Source organism: Solanum dulcamara, chromosome 1 (genome assembly GCF_947179165.1).
Source record: "Solanum dulcamara chromosome 1, daSolDulc1.2, whole genome shotgun sequence".
Taxonomy (NCBI): domain Eukaryota; kingdom Viridiplantae; phylum Streptophyta; class Magnoliopsida; order Solanales; family Solanaceae; genus Solanum; species Solanum dulcamara.
In genome coordinates, this window is record NC_077237.1 from 10,047,670 (window position 1) to 10,062,914 (window position 15,245).

The 15,245-nt window shown below is 30.0% G+C and overlaps 1 protein-coding gene across 1 annotated transcript; it reads right to left on the bottom strand.

The window, feature by feature from the left end:
* Positions 1–12,806: 12,806 nt before the first annotated feature.
* LOC129887049 (WD repeat-containing protein RUP2) lies at positions 12,807–14,424 on the bottom strand. The gene has a single exon (XM_055961999.1). It carries the CDS (start codon positions 14,289–14,291, stop codon positions 13,185–13,187), a length of 1,107 nt encoding a protein of 368 aa, XP_055817974.1. The 5' UTR covers positions 14,292–14,424; the 3' UTR covers positions 12,807–13,184.
* Positions 14,425–15,245: the final 821 nt, after the last annotated feature.

Here is a 15,245-nt window from a genome sequence, read left to right on the forward strand (position 1 = left end):
GGGCCATTGGCAGTTATGCTCTTATTTTGTGCTGGTCATTAACTTATGAATAAAAAAAATTGCGTAAGGCATATGTATATATTTTCGTATTATAATATTGTTCTAGTTATGCCCGGCATGACTTCGGTTTTTAAGGAACTTATCCCTCACTGGACTTAAGTTTAGTTGCTAAATGGCAAATTCTTTAAATTTATTCATTTTAAGGGAAAGAAATTAAAGACCAGAAGCAGGCAAGCACAAATTGGACTCATGTGAAACCACAAGTAGTATTGTACATCTGCTTCTGACAGCCCAACATAGGCAATTATAGATAGACTAAAGATTATACACAATTTTTGTGTGCTTGCTTTGTGCATCCGCATAATAAAAATATCGTCTGTTTTTTTTTATTATTTATAATTATCAATTAAATTAAAAAATATTAATGTATCAATTCCGCAAGGATAATAAAAAGTTTAGCACTTCTCGTTCTTATTACTTTTTCAACATGAAAACAAAAAATACAAAAATCAAAAGGTCATTTTATTCAAAATCGTTAAGAAAGTAGGATTTCTAAAGGCTTTGGCTTTTCTTAAAAAAATAAAAATATTTAACGGTTAATTAAATCGTTTAAGAAATTGGATGAACTGGCTCCCACGACAATTCCATAGTCTTAATATCGAAATTATTTTCGAAACTTAATTCGATATCGATAAATCAACAACATTTTTTTCAATTTGAGTTATTGATGATGCCCTGAACCCCCTTAATTACCTCTTACATGTTTTCCTTATTTATCAGTGTATTGAATGCTTAAATAATTACAAGTTGTTAATTTTGAACTTTTCGATATAACTAACAGTCATCCAACGAATTGTTTGTGTTGCCAAGTTTCAACACGTTCACTGAATCCTTGGTGATATTTGGTAGTAGGTAACCATCTCCTTCAATTGGTTAACATGAACTTTATAAATTGCACTTCCAAATTATCAAGTATAGCTCTAGCTACTAGCCCATGGTAGGCATGATATGGTAAAGTGAGTGGCATGTAATAATACATGTAGACACACATAATACACACAATAAAATTAAGTCATTGGTTGTATTACTTATAACCTATAGAATTTTATTGGTGAACATTTAATTACTTGGAGCATGAGGTCGAACTTTATTATCCATACAAATTTTAGAGGTTGCACTTTGCTATTTGACCTTTAGCTTCATATTCATATTGTGATCTCTATTAATTTTAATTTACGCTCGCGTAAGATTCATTTAAAGAGGGAGCGCATCCTAATAAGATTTTTTTCGTACTTGAATCTCAAACCTGAAAAAACTAATCAAAATTGTAAAAGTCCTATTCATATTACCACAACATTTATCAATATATATAAATTGTAAAATGACAATATCTTTTTTTTTAAAAAAAAATCATCCAATATCTAGTATTCATTCATGGACATTGATTAATTCGAATGTACGCCGCATGAGACCCATTTAATGGAAAAGCTCACTCTAATAAAGATTTTTTCATACTTTGAACTCAAATAAAAAATTCTAATTAAAAATATAGAAACTCTATTCATATTACAACAACCTTTATCAATGGTTATAAAGTGATAATCCTGAAAGCAATAGATGGCAAAATGCTAATAGTCTTATAAAACTACAGATAACTGTATCATTCAAAATTTATAACGACTTCATGTTGAATGGCTAAAAGAAGAGGAATTAATTAAAGAACTGAATAAAAAAGATTATTTGCTTACATCATACAAGAGGAAAATAAAAACATAATTTTCTATGATGTATAAGTTTTTTATCTGAACTATATCACTAAATATTTATCGAAATATCATCAGTTATTTACTTTTTCTATCTAAAGTATCACCATCGTTTATGTAGGAAATGTGAGCAATGGATAGTTGAGGTATGTTTCAATAAACATTTGGCGATAGTTCAGGTAGGAAACTCACACACCTTATAATTTAATTATAAAACTCGAAAAATACAAGATATATTAAATGTGTTTTCGTTTTAAATAATGACTTTAATTTTTTATTTGAAATTTATGTTTGTGTATCATATATATTTTAAATAAAACTTTAATTTCAACTTGAAATTTGAAATTTTTTTAAAATTTAAAACTTGACATATAATTTTAAATTTTATAAAAAAGATACATCTTTATTACAAAAGTAATTACTCCAACTCCCACTTTGCCAACTCACTTCCCCTTCTATAAAACACATTCGACAATCAATTGGTACTACTATGAGGAATCCTTTGTTAATCGTGAACTTAGATAGATTTGTTCGTTTAATAGGATTGTATAATAGTCGGGCAAAATTTTTACATATTAAAAGCATGAAGATCTTTAAAAATATTGTTTGAATTTTTTGTCCTTCATTAAAAGATTCTGTTTTAAAAAAATATTTTTCCACCATTTTCCTTATATTTAGTAATTTGAAATCAACTAATTATATATACTGATTATTTCCTTATTTGAATCCTGAATATGAAGAAAATCATCTTGAAAGTGCCACCCACAAATAAATCTTATAGTGCGTGATCGAATTTAATCAAAATTTCAATATGAACACTAAAAACTAGAAAACAAAACAAAACGAAAAAAGAATCGTACAATAATTAGTTCAGATATCTAAATCCTAAAATTCATTGTCCCCAATATGTGTTTTTTTGGTGGGGACTGCTTGATATCAGAATATTGTGTTGTCCTTTTCATTTCACTTTTATTATCGAAAGAAAAAGAGGGAGACAATTAAAAACTCCAATTCATGTAGTAAAATTTATTATTACCATGATATATACTATGTGTCTATGTCACACTTTTTTAGATGCGGTCTTTTCTCTTTCCTTCTTTAATCTTGATCACACAAAATATTTTGGACACCAAATTAATTATTTTTATTTTCTATACATACTACAAGGTTAATGGATACGTATAAATCAAAGTGTAAACTTCCATTGTAGAACGCCTCTTACCAGACAAAAGAATTTAGTACTTTTTTTCTAATAGCATGTTCTCGAGTTAATATCTCAAATAAAGATTATTTGATTATGAAAATTTATCTAGCCAAATTCATTAAGTTTTTATTTGTATAAACAAAATTATTCAACTTAGGTTTTTATATTCCAAAATCACTTGATTAAATATATATTATGTCATGTAAATATGAGTCCCACGCAAAAAAAATATGTTCTTGCAAATTTTCAGTTGAGTATATTAGTGCCAAGACAGTAAATATGACTTGCATATTTTCAGTTATTGAAGATTAAATTATGATGCAATAAATATTGCTATGCTATATTTCAACTAATTTTTGCATCAGTTTAATAAATTCTTGTATATGTTTAACATCTTATCAGAGAGAGTTGTTTAAATTACCAAGTAAAGAGAGTAGGAATAGACAAAATATTAGATATATTATCTATTATCCTAAAATCGTAACACAATATTTTAATAAAAATTACTAATAACACAATTATTAACTATTATACAATTTATCAAATTATAATTAATTATGAAGATCCATCAATAAAAATAAATAAATAATAATTATAATATTAACTAACTATTATTTAATAGGATGTTCTCATATTCTACTAACAATTTCTTTATTGTGAGCACGTATTTTTAGATCAGATAATCAAAAAAGATAAATAGAAATTAGTTGAGGTTATATATAAATAAATGGACTTTTTAATGATAAATAAAAATTTGAGATAAGTTTTAAAAGAAATCAATAGCTATATTTTAACCCCAAAATAATTTTTTAACAGATTTTAGGATATAGATTTCAAAATTTCCTCCAAAACTAAACAAAATTCATGGCTTAATAAATTTTGTTAATTTTCTTTTTCAAAAAGTGCTTTCAAAATCTATGGCCAAAAAGGTCCTAAAGCACCATATTCTCGATCCATTTCATTTTATATGACTATATTTAACGGGGGCACAAAATTTAGAAAGAATATTTTTAAAAAAAAATTATAATATTATAATAATATAATATTTGTCTGGATATAAAAAATTTTCATTAACAATAAAATAAAAATTTAAGTGACTTATAAGTTAAAAGCTACAAATGATAAGTTGAACGCCCAACTTTTACCTTTTTGACTCTTTTTTTTTTACTTTTCCACCTAAAAAAAGTGTTTAAAAGTATTTTTCGTGTTTTTTAAACTCTTGCAAAACTAAAAAAGAATTTAAAAGTCAAAATTCACTTAATATAATACTAAATAATGCCACACATAATACATGAACTACTTTTTTAATACATTCTACCAAGCGATCCCTAAAAGACGGGGAGATAAATGGTCCCTTTTTGCACGAAAATATTGACCGAACGAATCCCAATAAGTATTTGGGAGCTGCTTTTTATGAATGTCAATTTTGTATCCTAAATAAATTATTCTTGGTTGTTTAATTATTTGATTTAAAATCATTTCTCTCTCTGAAGTTTGATTTAAAAATCAAACTCCCCTCTTTCAACTTTCAACAATAATTATTTTTTCTTCTTTATCCTAATTAATTTTTCAAAATACCTATTTTACCCTATGTATAATCAACCTTTGTCTTTTTTTTACTTCTTTAAAATCATGTTTTTTTATTTTTTAGTCTAGGTAACAAATTTTCTATTAAAACAAAAATTATTTTTTTTATTCGAAAAAACTAAAGTAAAAAAGTCCTGATTGAATATATAAATTATTGACGTTCTATAATGAAATATATGAGTAGAGTAAAAAATAAATATTTTAATAATAATCAAAACTCTAATATATACTATTTATCTTTCTTAATTTAAGTATTTATAGATTTTTATTTAAGCACATTAAAATTATATGTAGAACTATTTTTTTATCAGTTTGTCATTAAAATTTATGTTATTATTTTAATATTACATGCATTTAATATGTTAATGTATATAAATGCATGTTTCAATTCTCTCTTATTCTTAAATATCTGAATAGATAAACGATTTTTGTTTGTCAATAATAAAGTATTTTAAATTAAAAAATAAAAAATTACTTACAATACAAATATATAATCTTTTAATTATTTTTATAGGATATACCTTTATTTTTATTAATATTTTTATATTATTTAAAAGTTATTATATTATCTATTATATTTCTTTGTATAAATAGGTGATGAAAATTAAGTGCAAAATAGATATTTCATGGATAAAAGCTTGGGGGGTGGAGGGGGGATGATTATTATTGAAAGTTATGGGAGAATTTGATTTTTAAACAAGACTTGGGGAGAAAATAATTTTGACCCTTAATTATTTAATGAGAAAGAGTTGATTATTCATTCCATGCAATTAGGCTTTAGACAAAGAAGGAAAATTCAAATCGAAAGACAACCGCCTTGAAGAGCTTGATGGAATGAAAGCTTCTGACAAAGATATCATACATACAAAAAAGTTTTTTATTTTTTATTTAAGATATTGAAAATCCACTACGTTTGCCTTTTTAAATTGTTGACTATCTACTTTTTAAATCTAACGATTACTTATAATTAGTGTATATGTATATATAGTGGATACACTTTTTATAACTATTTGATTAATTAATTTAAAGTTATTTTGTGATTAATATAAGCTTAAAAAAATAATTGAATTTGTTTTATTTAACTTATCTAAATCAGCTTATAAAATGAAAGGAGCTTATAAGCCAAATAAAATAAGTTGAGTTGTCGTAACTTATTTTATAAACTGTTTTAGATAATTAAGTCAAACAGACTCTAAGTATATATATATTCCGCCATATGAATATAATTGGCGAAATGACCTAAGAGACTCTTATACTTGGCTCCGTTTGTAAGTTGGACCCTTATACTTACAATTTTGTCAACTGAATCCTTAAACTTACTGAAACACAATATTTTAAACCCCTCTGACCATTGACCGGACTTACGTGACACTGATATTGCTGAGTTGAAAAAATATTTAAATACACGTGTCTTAAAGCGAGTGAGTATTTTTTTATATTAAAAAATTAAAACAAAAAGAGAAAAAACAACTCTTCAGCTCCCACCCCTCACCTATAACTTTCTTCTTCCTTCAGCTCCACTCCCACCCCACCCCCCTCCTCCTTCTTCTTCTTCATGCCCGCCCCACACTCCTCACCCCAGCCAACCAAATCTCTTATCTCAAAATTCCATTTTAGTTTCTTTAATTTTGAAATTCAAACTCTTTTTCTATGAATCTTCTGAAATCTGAATTTTCAAATTTTGTTGGTAAAAAAATAAAATTTAGATAATCTTGAAATTTTGAAAGTCAAAAATGGAAAAGATTTGCAGGAATAAAAGGTGAAAATGAGGGATGAAATTGAAAAATTCACCTTCACCTCTAGTTGTATGTAGTGTTTTTCTCAAATAAAATGAAAATTTTCAACTCAAAAATTTCTTTTGTTGCAAAGTTCCCACAACCCTTCTACCACACTCCCATCAATTTCATGAGTATTTTTCGAATCTTGTATGAATTATTTGTGAAGAGTAATGATGTATATTGAAAAGTTGAAAAGCTTCATGAAGAAGCTTCAAGAACAATAAATGAGTTTTGTGAATTGATGAAATTAATCCAAAATTGTGATGGAAATTTGTTGAGTTTGTGTTGGTGAACTTTTAGTGTAAAAAAATTCAAGTATAATGGAAAGAATTAGACCAATTTGACATCAATTTAGTGCTCAATTATGAGCAAATATGAAGAATATGATATTGAAAATTTTCAGAACGTGCGAACTTATTTTTTTAATTTTATTTCTTTATTTTTAATATTTAATTTTCTATGTGACATTAAAAATGACATAAAATTCTATAAAATGATAAGAAATTCCATGTGTAAGCAGTTGTGCTACACGCACATACATCGAATGAGAAAGGGTTTTAAAATATTGTGTTTCAGTGAATTTAATGGTTCAATTGGCAAAATCATAAGTATAAAGATCCAATTTATAAATAAAATCAAATATAAAAATCTCTCAGATCTTTCAGCCGAATATAATTTGAGAAACGAGAGTTAAAACTAGAGGTATCATTTACTTTTAGTGGTACTGATTAGGGCTGTACAGGGCAAACCGATAAACCGCACCAAACCGACAAATCGAACCAAATCGAAAAAAAACCCGACTAGTGGTTTGGTTTGATTTGGTTTGGTGTTTGGAAAAAAAATCCGATCATTATAGGGTTGATTTGGTTTTAACTAAAAAAAGTCAAACCGAACCCAAACCGATCCGATTATAGATATACTACTTTTAAATTATGTTATACATAAAAATATTTATTAAAATGTAATTTATAAATATTTTTTAAAATTTTTTCATAATTTTTGTTTTCTTTCTTACATTTAGACTTGGACTTGAGAAGCCCATCTAAATAATATATAAAAAAAGTCCATCTTATAAAGTTATATTATAAAGTTAAAACTTCAAACAATGTTCTGCCTCCATCTTATATGTTGATATTTTGTATTAGAACTCTTTTTAAGAAGCATTGCTCTGTGTTTTTTATTAGATATAATGAAAAACCCGAGAAACCCGAAAAAATTCGAAAAATCCGAAAAAAATTGATATCAAAAAACCTGACTTTTATTAGTTTGGTTTGATTTATAAATTTAATAATCCAACACAAATAATTTGATTTGATTTATAAAAAATCCAAACCAACCCGATTCATGTACCCCTAGTACTGTTATCAAATGCAAGCATATTTAATTTATTCTTGCTTAAAACATTAATGTTAAAAATAAAAATTCTGACTAGCTAGTGGTGTTGCAGTCATTGTCAGCGTCTTGGTGCCTATACCAAAAGTTAAGATAAGATTTTATCATACGTGGAAAAAGATATTATGGATAAAATGATTGAAACCTACATTCCAAACAAAAAACCAAGTGACAAGCATGTCAGAAAGAGAGAGGCAATCTTATCTACACTTTTTCTTTTTAAAATTTTTCATTCGGTATTCAGAGTTCATAAAATTTTAATTAAATTTTAATCACACACAATATAATTCATTTATAGGAGACGTTTCAAACATGATTATTTTTATACTCAAAATTTAAATTTAAGATTTCTAATTAAAAATAAAATAAATATAAAAAAGCTTGAGGCGTAAAAATATGTGTATCGCTTTTGTATTGTTCAAAATCCCGTAACAATTGGTCACAATTTTTATCAGAAAGCAAAACAAAACAAAATTCACAGAACTGAATATCTCAAGATTATTTTCTGAAAATTCAATTTAATTTAGAAAGCATGTGGTTCGATTGATATAGCAAAAGACAAGAAATTGATCAATATCACTCTTATTGGGAAATACTTTTTTCAGAAATTGATTCAACTGTACGTGTATACAATAAAATACGTTCTCATATAATATATCTTTTTTTAAAAAATCAATTAATATATAATTTGAATAGAAAACAATAACTTGTCATGATATTTGTGCATTCTTGCCCTTAGGGCTGCTTATCTGACGGATTGGGCGAATAATTTTACTTATCGGTTTGGTCTATCGAATATCAGTCTTTATATTTACTAATCTGCTAAACAATCTATAAGATATCGATTGATTCGGTAACGAATTAACAATTATGGGACGGTTATCGAGCGGTGTATCTGCTAACCTCTAATTAAGTTTTATGGTATATTTTTTTCGATGAACGTACCTTACAAAAGAGATGACTTCTTTTCACAATTTTAAATGCAGTGAGGTAGGAACTTCTTTACGCCTTTACCTCTTTCAAAATTTTAGTATTTTTTTGAGTTTGCTAACTTGCTCTCTATTCTTGAAGACAAATTATATAATTATAGAAAAGTAAATAAGTTTTCCTGCCTTTACGGCTAATTTAGCCTTTCAGAGTTAGGACTAACAAAGGAAATATATATAATTACTCTTATATATTATGGTAAAATATTAAATGAGGCTAATATACCTAAAATAAAAGCGTAAATATTATAATTCTAGACTGTCACGATCCAACTCACCGGGCCGTGCGGGCACCCACTCTAATACCTAGGTAGGAGAACCCTTACAAAAATACATGCAGAAGTTTAACCAAAAAGCCATTAATAGCCAAAAAGAGTAGTGAAAACACCGTAAGTGAAATTTTTAAAGCTCCAAGTTTGGTTACAAGAAAAACACTTTAACACGCCAAAGGTACTAGTCTAAACAAGTACCAGAGCTTCTAAGGATACAAAGCTTAAAAAAAGTAATGACACAACTCCAACCATGAGGAAGGAAGAGTAGAAACTGTTGGAGAATCATCTTCGTCTTCACCTAAGAAACATCACTGACCCTACAACCAGACTATGTCAAGTGGCATAGCAAGAGTAGTATTAGTACAAAAAACACGTACTGATAGGCATCATCGGTCAACCCGATACCCATCGCATAATATAAGAAAATCAATGAGAAGAAAACATGCTCTTAAGAAATACACTGCCAAACCTTTATGCGCAACTCTTAATATTCTCGATAACCTCTTTAAATTCGTTCAAGCCTAACTCTCATCCCTTCTAGTTGGTCCGCTGCCAACTCTAATACGAATCAAGGCCTAACCCTTCTATCACATAGAGGAGATTCCAAACTACGGGACACTACAACTTTGTCTAACAAGTCTATTACCTTTAGCTTTCACACCAACACCTGACCGTAGAATAATTAACATCTTACTTGGAAGAGGTAAAGATTTAAGTGAACTAAGACTTTTCTCTTAACCGTACTGGCCCGTTGTGGTGGGACCTATCCCACTCTGGTGGCCTAGCCACAGTGAGATTCCTTCCGTCAAAGCGGCCTGGCCGGAGACAGTAACTCTGACTTCTCCCTCAATCCCCTTTTTCATATATACCAACAGGAGATCATCAATATCTAACTCGAAGTCACTAATTTATTAAATCACATATCAATTACTCTCCACTTGTTTACTTCGGTCTCACATCTACGATATGAATGTATCTAGCAACCATAACATAACCTGAACATTCATATTTATATAAGCACATTATCAATTTACCATTTAAAGAGTAATATATAGTTTACCGTGTAATTCTCAATTACAACTGTTAACATGGAAACACTTGGACATTTGGTCCTTTCATATCAATTATTACACAAAATGGGCATGCTCAAATATTCATCAATCAGTTTCTCTATCATCACATATATAGTCAAGATCAATTTACAAATGATAGTCACACAATGGTTCTCTTATGGAACCCATATCCAAACTATTAGTGTGTCGGCGTGATACCCGATTCAATATGTGTCAAAGTGTGACACCTGATCCAATATATATGTCGAAACGCGACACTTGATCCAATATATGTATCGGAATGTGACACCTGATCCAATATATGTGTCGGAACGTGACACCTGACCCAATATATGTGTCGAAATGCGACATCCGATCCAATCTCACAATCACAATGCATAATCACAGTCCACAATAATAGTTCACATACTTGCACAATCAAGAAATCAGGTTCATTGCATATAGTTGTTCACAAATAATCATTTCATATGTTTTATTTCACTTTATTGCATGAACACACATTACTTAAACACTTCACATGTAACTGCCCCTATGAACACCAACATATAAATATATATATCTATATCTATATATATATGGATCAATAGTCCCATACTGGATCCTCCTTGATTATCACAAGCCTTTAGATCTCACTCTAACCCAACAATTTCCTTTACCTTAATCTTTACAAGAACCATCAATCATATCAACAAACAGTATTACAGTTATCAACCAAGAACTAGACTATCATCACTAGTCAAAGGATAATCATACCCACATGGTACATTCCTATCATAAACAACAATAACAATACATTTAGCCATCCAAACTCCGTGTTCGAAGACCTACGTATGGAATCTCCTGTCAACTACAATATAGAATGCGTGAGAATAAATTTACAACTAATCAATCAGAGAACCCTAGCTTACCTGGGCGTCAAGCAATTGTAGAAGGATTATAGCACGATCCTTGACTTTTGGAAGGAGAATCTATGAAGACGGGCCTGAATCTGTGGGTTGTAGCCTTCCTTACGTTAGAAATCTCTTCTCCCCTTCTCTCTAAGCCTAGAATAGTATCTTGGGGGTTTCTAGGATAACCCTCATCTATTTTGGCACTTAGGGGAAGAAGGAGATAATAAAAATACGCCACTTTTAAGTTCTGGCCCGTCGGATTCCGCTACAGCGGCCTCAATCCCGCTCTGGCGGCCTGACCCGGATAATGTCTAGTAAAATGGGCATAACCTTTTACTACGAATTCCAAATGAGGCAAATTTGGTGGCGTTGGAAAGAAGACTCAAAGATCTTTAATTTGATAAGTCATGGGCCGCCTAATTCATTATAGACTAAGAGATATGGTCATTTTAAGTTGACATTTGTTTAAACTCAAGTCCAAAACTAAATCGGAAAGACACTTTCAACTTAACTTTGAGATAGGGGCATATTACGACCTTAATTCATAAATAATGCACTCGTATACCAAGGAATTGATCCTAGTATTATGATGAAAGAGATTTGTATACCCTTACCGCAGATATATTTAGTAATGACAGGCTAGGTCGTTACATTAACAGGTTAACGATTTACCTAATAAGAAAATTGAATAATTTGCCTCCACACTAATAAGCTGTTAATTATAAAATTTTAATCCGTTCCCAACCGTTTATTCGATAAACCAATAAGTCAATTTTACGATTGGCTTATCAGTTAAGATTTGATTTTGAACACCCCTACTTTCCCATGAAGGTGTTTTATGACTCTTATAACATGTAAAAAATCAAAATTAAACCACATTTGTTTTTTTCAAAATAAAATACTTCAACTTGCTCCTCACCCTCACCCGTCTCGCACAACCTTAAAATAAACCTCTCCTGCCCCGCATAATCTTAAACTTAGCCCACCTCGTTAATATCTCTACATAGAAGGCGTTCCTACCTACTAAAAAAATTAGAAATTAGCGTCAAGACAATTTCATCGCTGAACAACAAAATTCATTGCTAATTTTTTTAATTTTTGAGACACCATTAGTAACATAATATAAAAAATTCTATTAGCTACGAGTAACTTAATTAACGACCAAAAAACAAATTCTATCTAAAGCTGATCAGTCTGTTAAATTAAGCTAAATTCTCATTTTTCTTTAGCAAATTTCATCTCCTCGTCTATTTTATTATCGTCTTGTAGAATATTTTCGTTTCAATTTTTTGTTCCAAATACATTAGATTCTTGTCTTTTACTCCATATGTAAGTAAACATTAAAAAATTCAAGTGAAATCTCATTTGAGCAACGCAATAAAACCAAAAATTTTAGTCTCTTTACCAATTATTTAGTATATTAGGGCATGAGCTAGTTACGACTTATGAGATACCAACTACAAACATATTTAGTATAGTCCATAAATGAAGTCAGATTTTACAAGACATCACTAATAAGAAAATGAAGCAACAAATCATGTCTCCGAAATGTCTCCTAATTAAAAGTGAAATTTATTTAATACGCATTCAAAAAATAGCAACTGAGGTAAAAAAAAAAAAGAACCAGATGAATGGAGAATTGAACGCATAATATTATTTTTGTTTGGTGTCGCTTAATTAATCATTTCATTGGTACACAAACTAAGGTCTTTAATTTACGTGTCTGTACCTTCTTCAATAATAATAACACTCTAGCTTACACTATAGAAAAGTAAAGTAAATTAAAATATAAGAGAATCTATTTGTTATAAAGTTCAGTAGTAGTGCAGATATATTTATCTTTTCTACGAATTAACGATCTGTCAGTAATTAATATTCCCTTTTATTACAATTGAAGACAGAAAAAGGAATAAAATAGTATTGCAATTTAATTTTCCCTTTTTTTCTTGAGATATTTTTCTATATATAGAATCATATCCTCTATCTATTTCAGACAAATGTAAGTGGCAAACAATTCCTCTAATTCCTATTAATGAGAGAATTAGAAGAATTGAAAAAAAGAAAATAATGGGTACCTTTTTGGGTTGGCCATGGTTTCTATGACTTCTCATGAAAAATAATACTAGTAACTAGTACACATTTTGCCCAATACTCATGGAAAGACTTGACTCTTCTCTGCGTACGTCACTGAATATATAATCAGTGCAGTTTAATATTGCATCCATCATTGAATAATTAATCATTTCTTGCCAGTAAAAACTCGCAAAACACCATCTGAATCTCCAGCCACGAGCGTACATTGATTTTCGTCCTTTTGTTGCCAACATACGCTACTGACGAACCCATGGTCATGCCCGATAAGACCCATGGGTTCGCGACCATAGACCCATATTGGCTCACCCCATCTCTTGTCATAGACAAAAACTTGATTACTTTCCGAGCCACAACAAATTAATCCACCCGGTCTCCATACCGATAACCCGACGAACCTCCTACTATTATTGTGCCCTTTATAAATCCGAATAACCCGTTGTTGGTCCTCCATATTCCACATTTTTAAACACCCGTCTATGCTCGAAGAAACAATCGTACGTTCATCAAGAAATCGAATGTAAGTAACTGCTTTCTGATGTCCGTCCAGGACGAAGAGAGGATCAACCATTTTCCTCATATCGTACGTGTAGATCCTCCGGTCAGCGCATCCAGCGGCTACGATTGGCCCTTTGAAAGGATTGAATTCCACGCAACACACCGGACTATATTGCTTGCTAGGTTGTACCATAGATAAACACTTCCCGTTGTCACCGCAGCGCGGGTCCCACATTTGCATGGTTCCATCGTCCGATCCGGATGCACCCAAAACCGGATCCGAATGGCAATAGTCAATGCTCCAAACCCGCCTACCACCATGCTCATCCCGCTCGAAAAAGGGCATTTTCTTCTCTAGGTCATATTCCATGACTACTCCATCGTAATCACCCGACCCTAGAACCCGACTCCCCAAACCGGGTTTCCACTTTAAGCTACCGAGTCTCGCTGGAGTACAAATAAAAAAGTCACATGCATTGGCATGATCTAAAGCGACAGGCGCATCAGTATTGGTGCCCCTTTCGCCTTCTCTCTCTTTTTGTAAGAGCGAATTTACACTGTAAATTCGAATTTTCCTAGCAATTCCACCGGAAGCTAGGAAATTATCACAAGGATCAAATTCTAACACACCAAGTGCGTCACAGCCAGATCCACCAATACTATTGCAAGATGAAATTACAGTAGAAAGACGAAAATCCCAGTCACATCTTGCTTCTTCTTCTTGATCTTGATGCAAACTTGATGAGATATCTGTCATTTCCCATTCATGCTACTAATTTTTGGAGAAATAAAAGTTGTAGTAGCAAAGAGAAGAGTTGTTAGTGCAGGACATTTTTTGAAAATTAAGCAAGAAAAATAATTATACAATATAGTTTGATGGATTAATATGTTTGAGTAGTATAGTGTAAAGAAGGGAAAAGGAGTTGTGCAGAGAAAATTATATAATGGTTTAGTAGTATATAAGTGGAGGAGACCAAAAAAGGAATTGTGGTAGAATATGTACCTCATATTTCTTTGAACTAAATGCATGTGGATGATACTAATGCATATTGTGTTACGTGGAATAACCAAAGCCTTTTGTCTATTCATAAAAGTACACTTATATGATTGAGAATTTGGTAGATTTATATACACTAAAATAGCATGATTTTTTTCTAAAAACAATATTAGTGTATTTTAGCTTGTGTGATACAAACTTGTTTTATTTTTTAATGTGAGGTGGGTGGAACCTTCAAATGTCAAATTAATTCTGGATCAGCCTCTTCTTTTAACCCTAAAAAAATAGAGTTAAGCACCGCCTACACCCATCCTCTCCAAATTCCACTAACTTGATATGTTGTTGTTATTGTTATATATAATTATTTATTTGTTTTCATGATATTATAATGAATCACATTCTTAGACAATTATTGATAGGTATCTTTCAAGTGCTAATAAATAAATAAATAGAAATTAGCTATCAAATTCATCGTTAATTTGTCTCTAAATAACACACAATTAAACAAGATTTTTTTTACAATATTCATCACTAATTTATCATAAAATAGAATTAGCGACTAATTTTTATTATTTAGTGATAAAAATTATCGATCCTTAAATAATATAAGACAGTTGTTGTTATGGTGTTTTGAGCTTTGCAAGTTGATGATTTGATTCCATTGATATGAAAGTAGATAATGTCTCATGCATGTTTATGTATATATGTGTACCA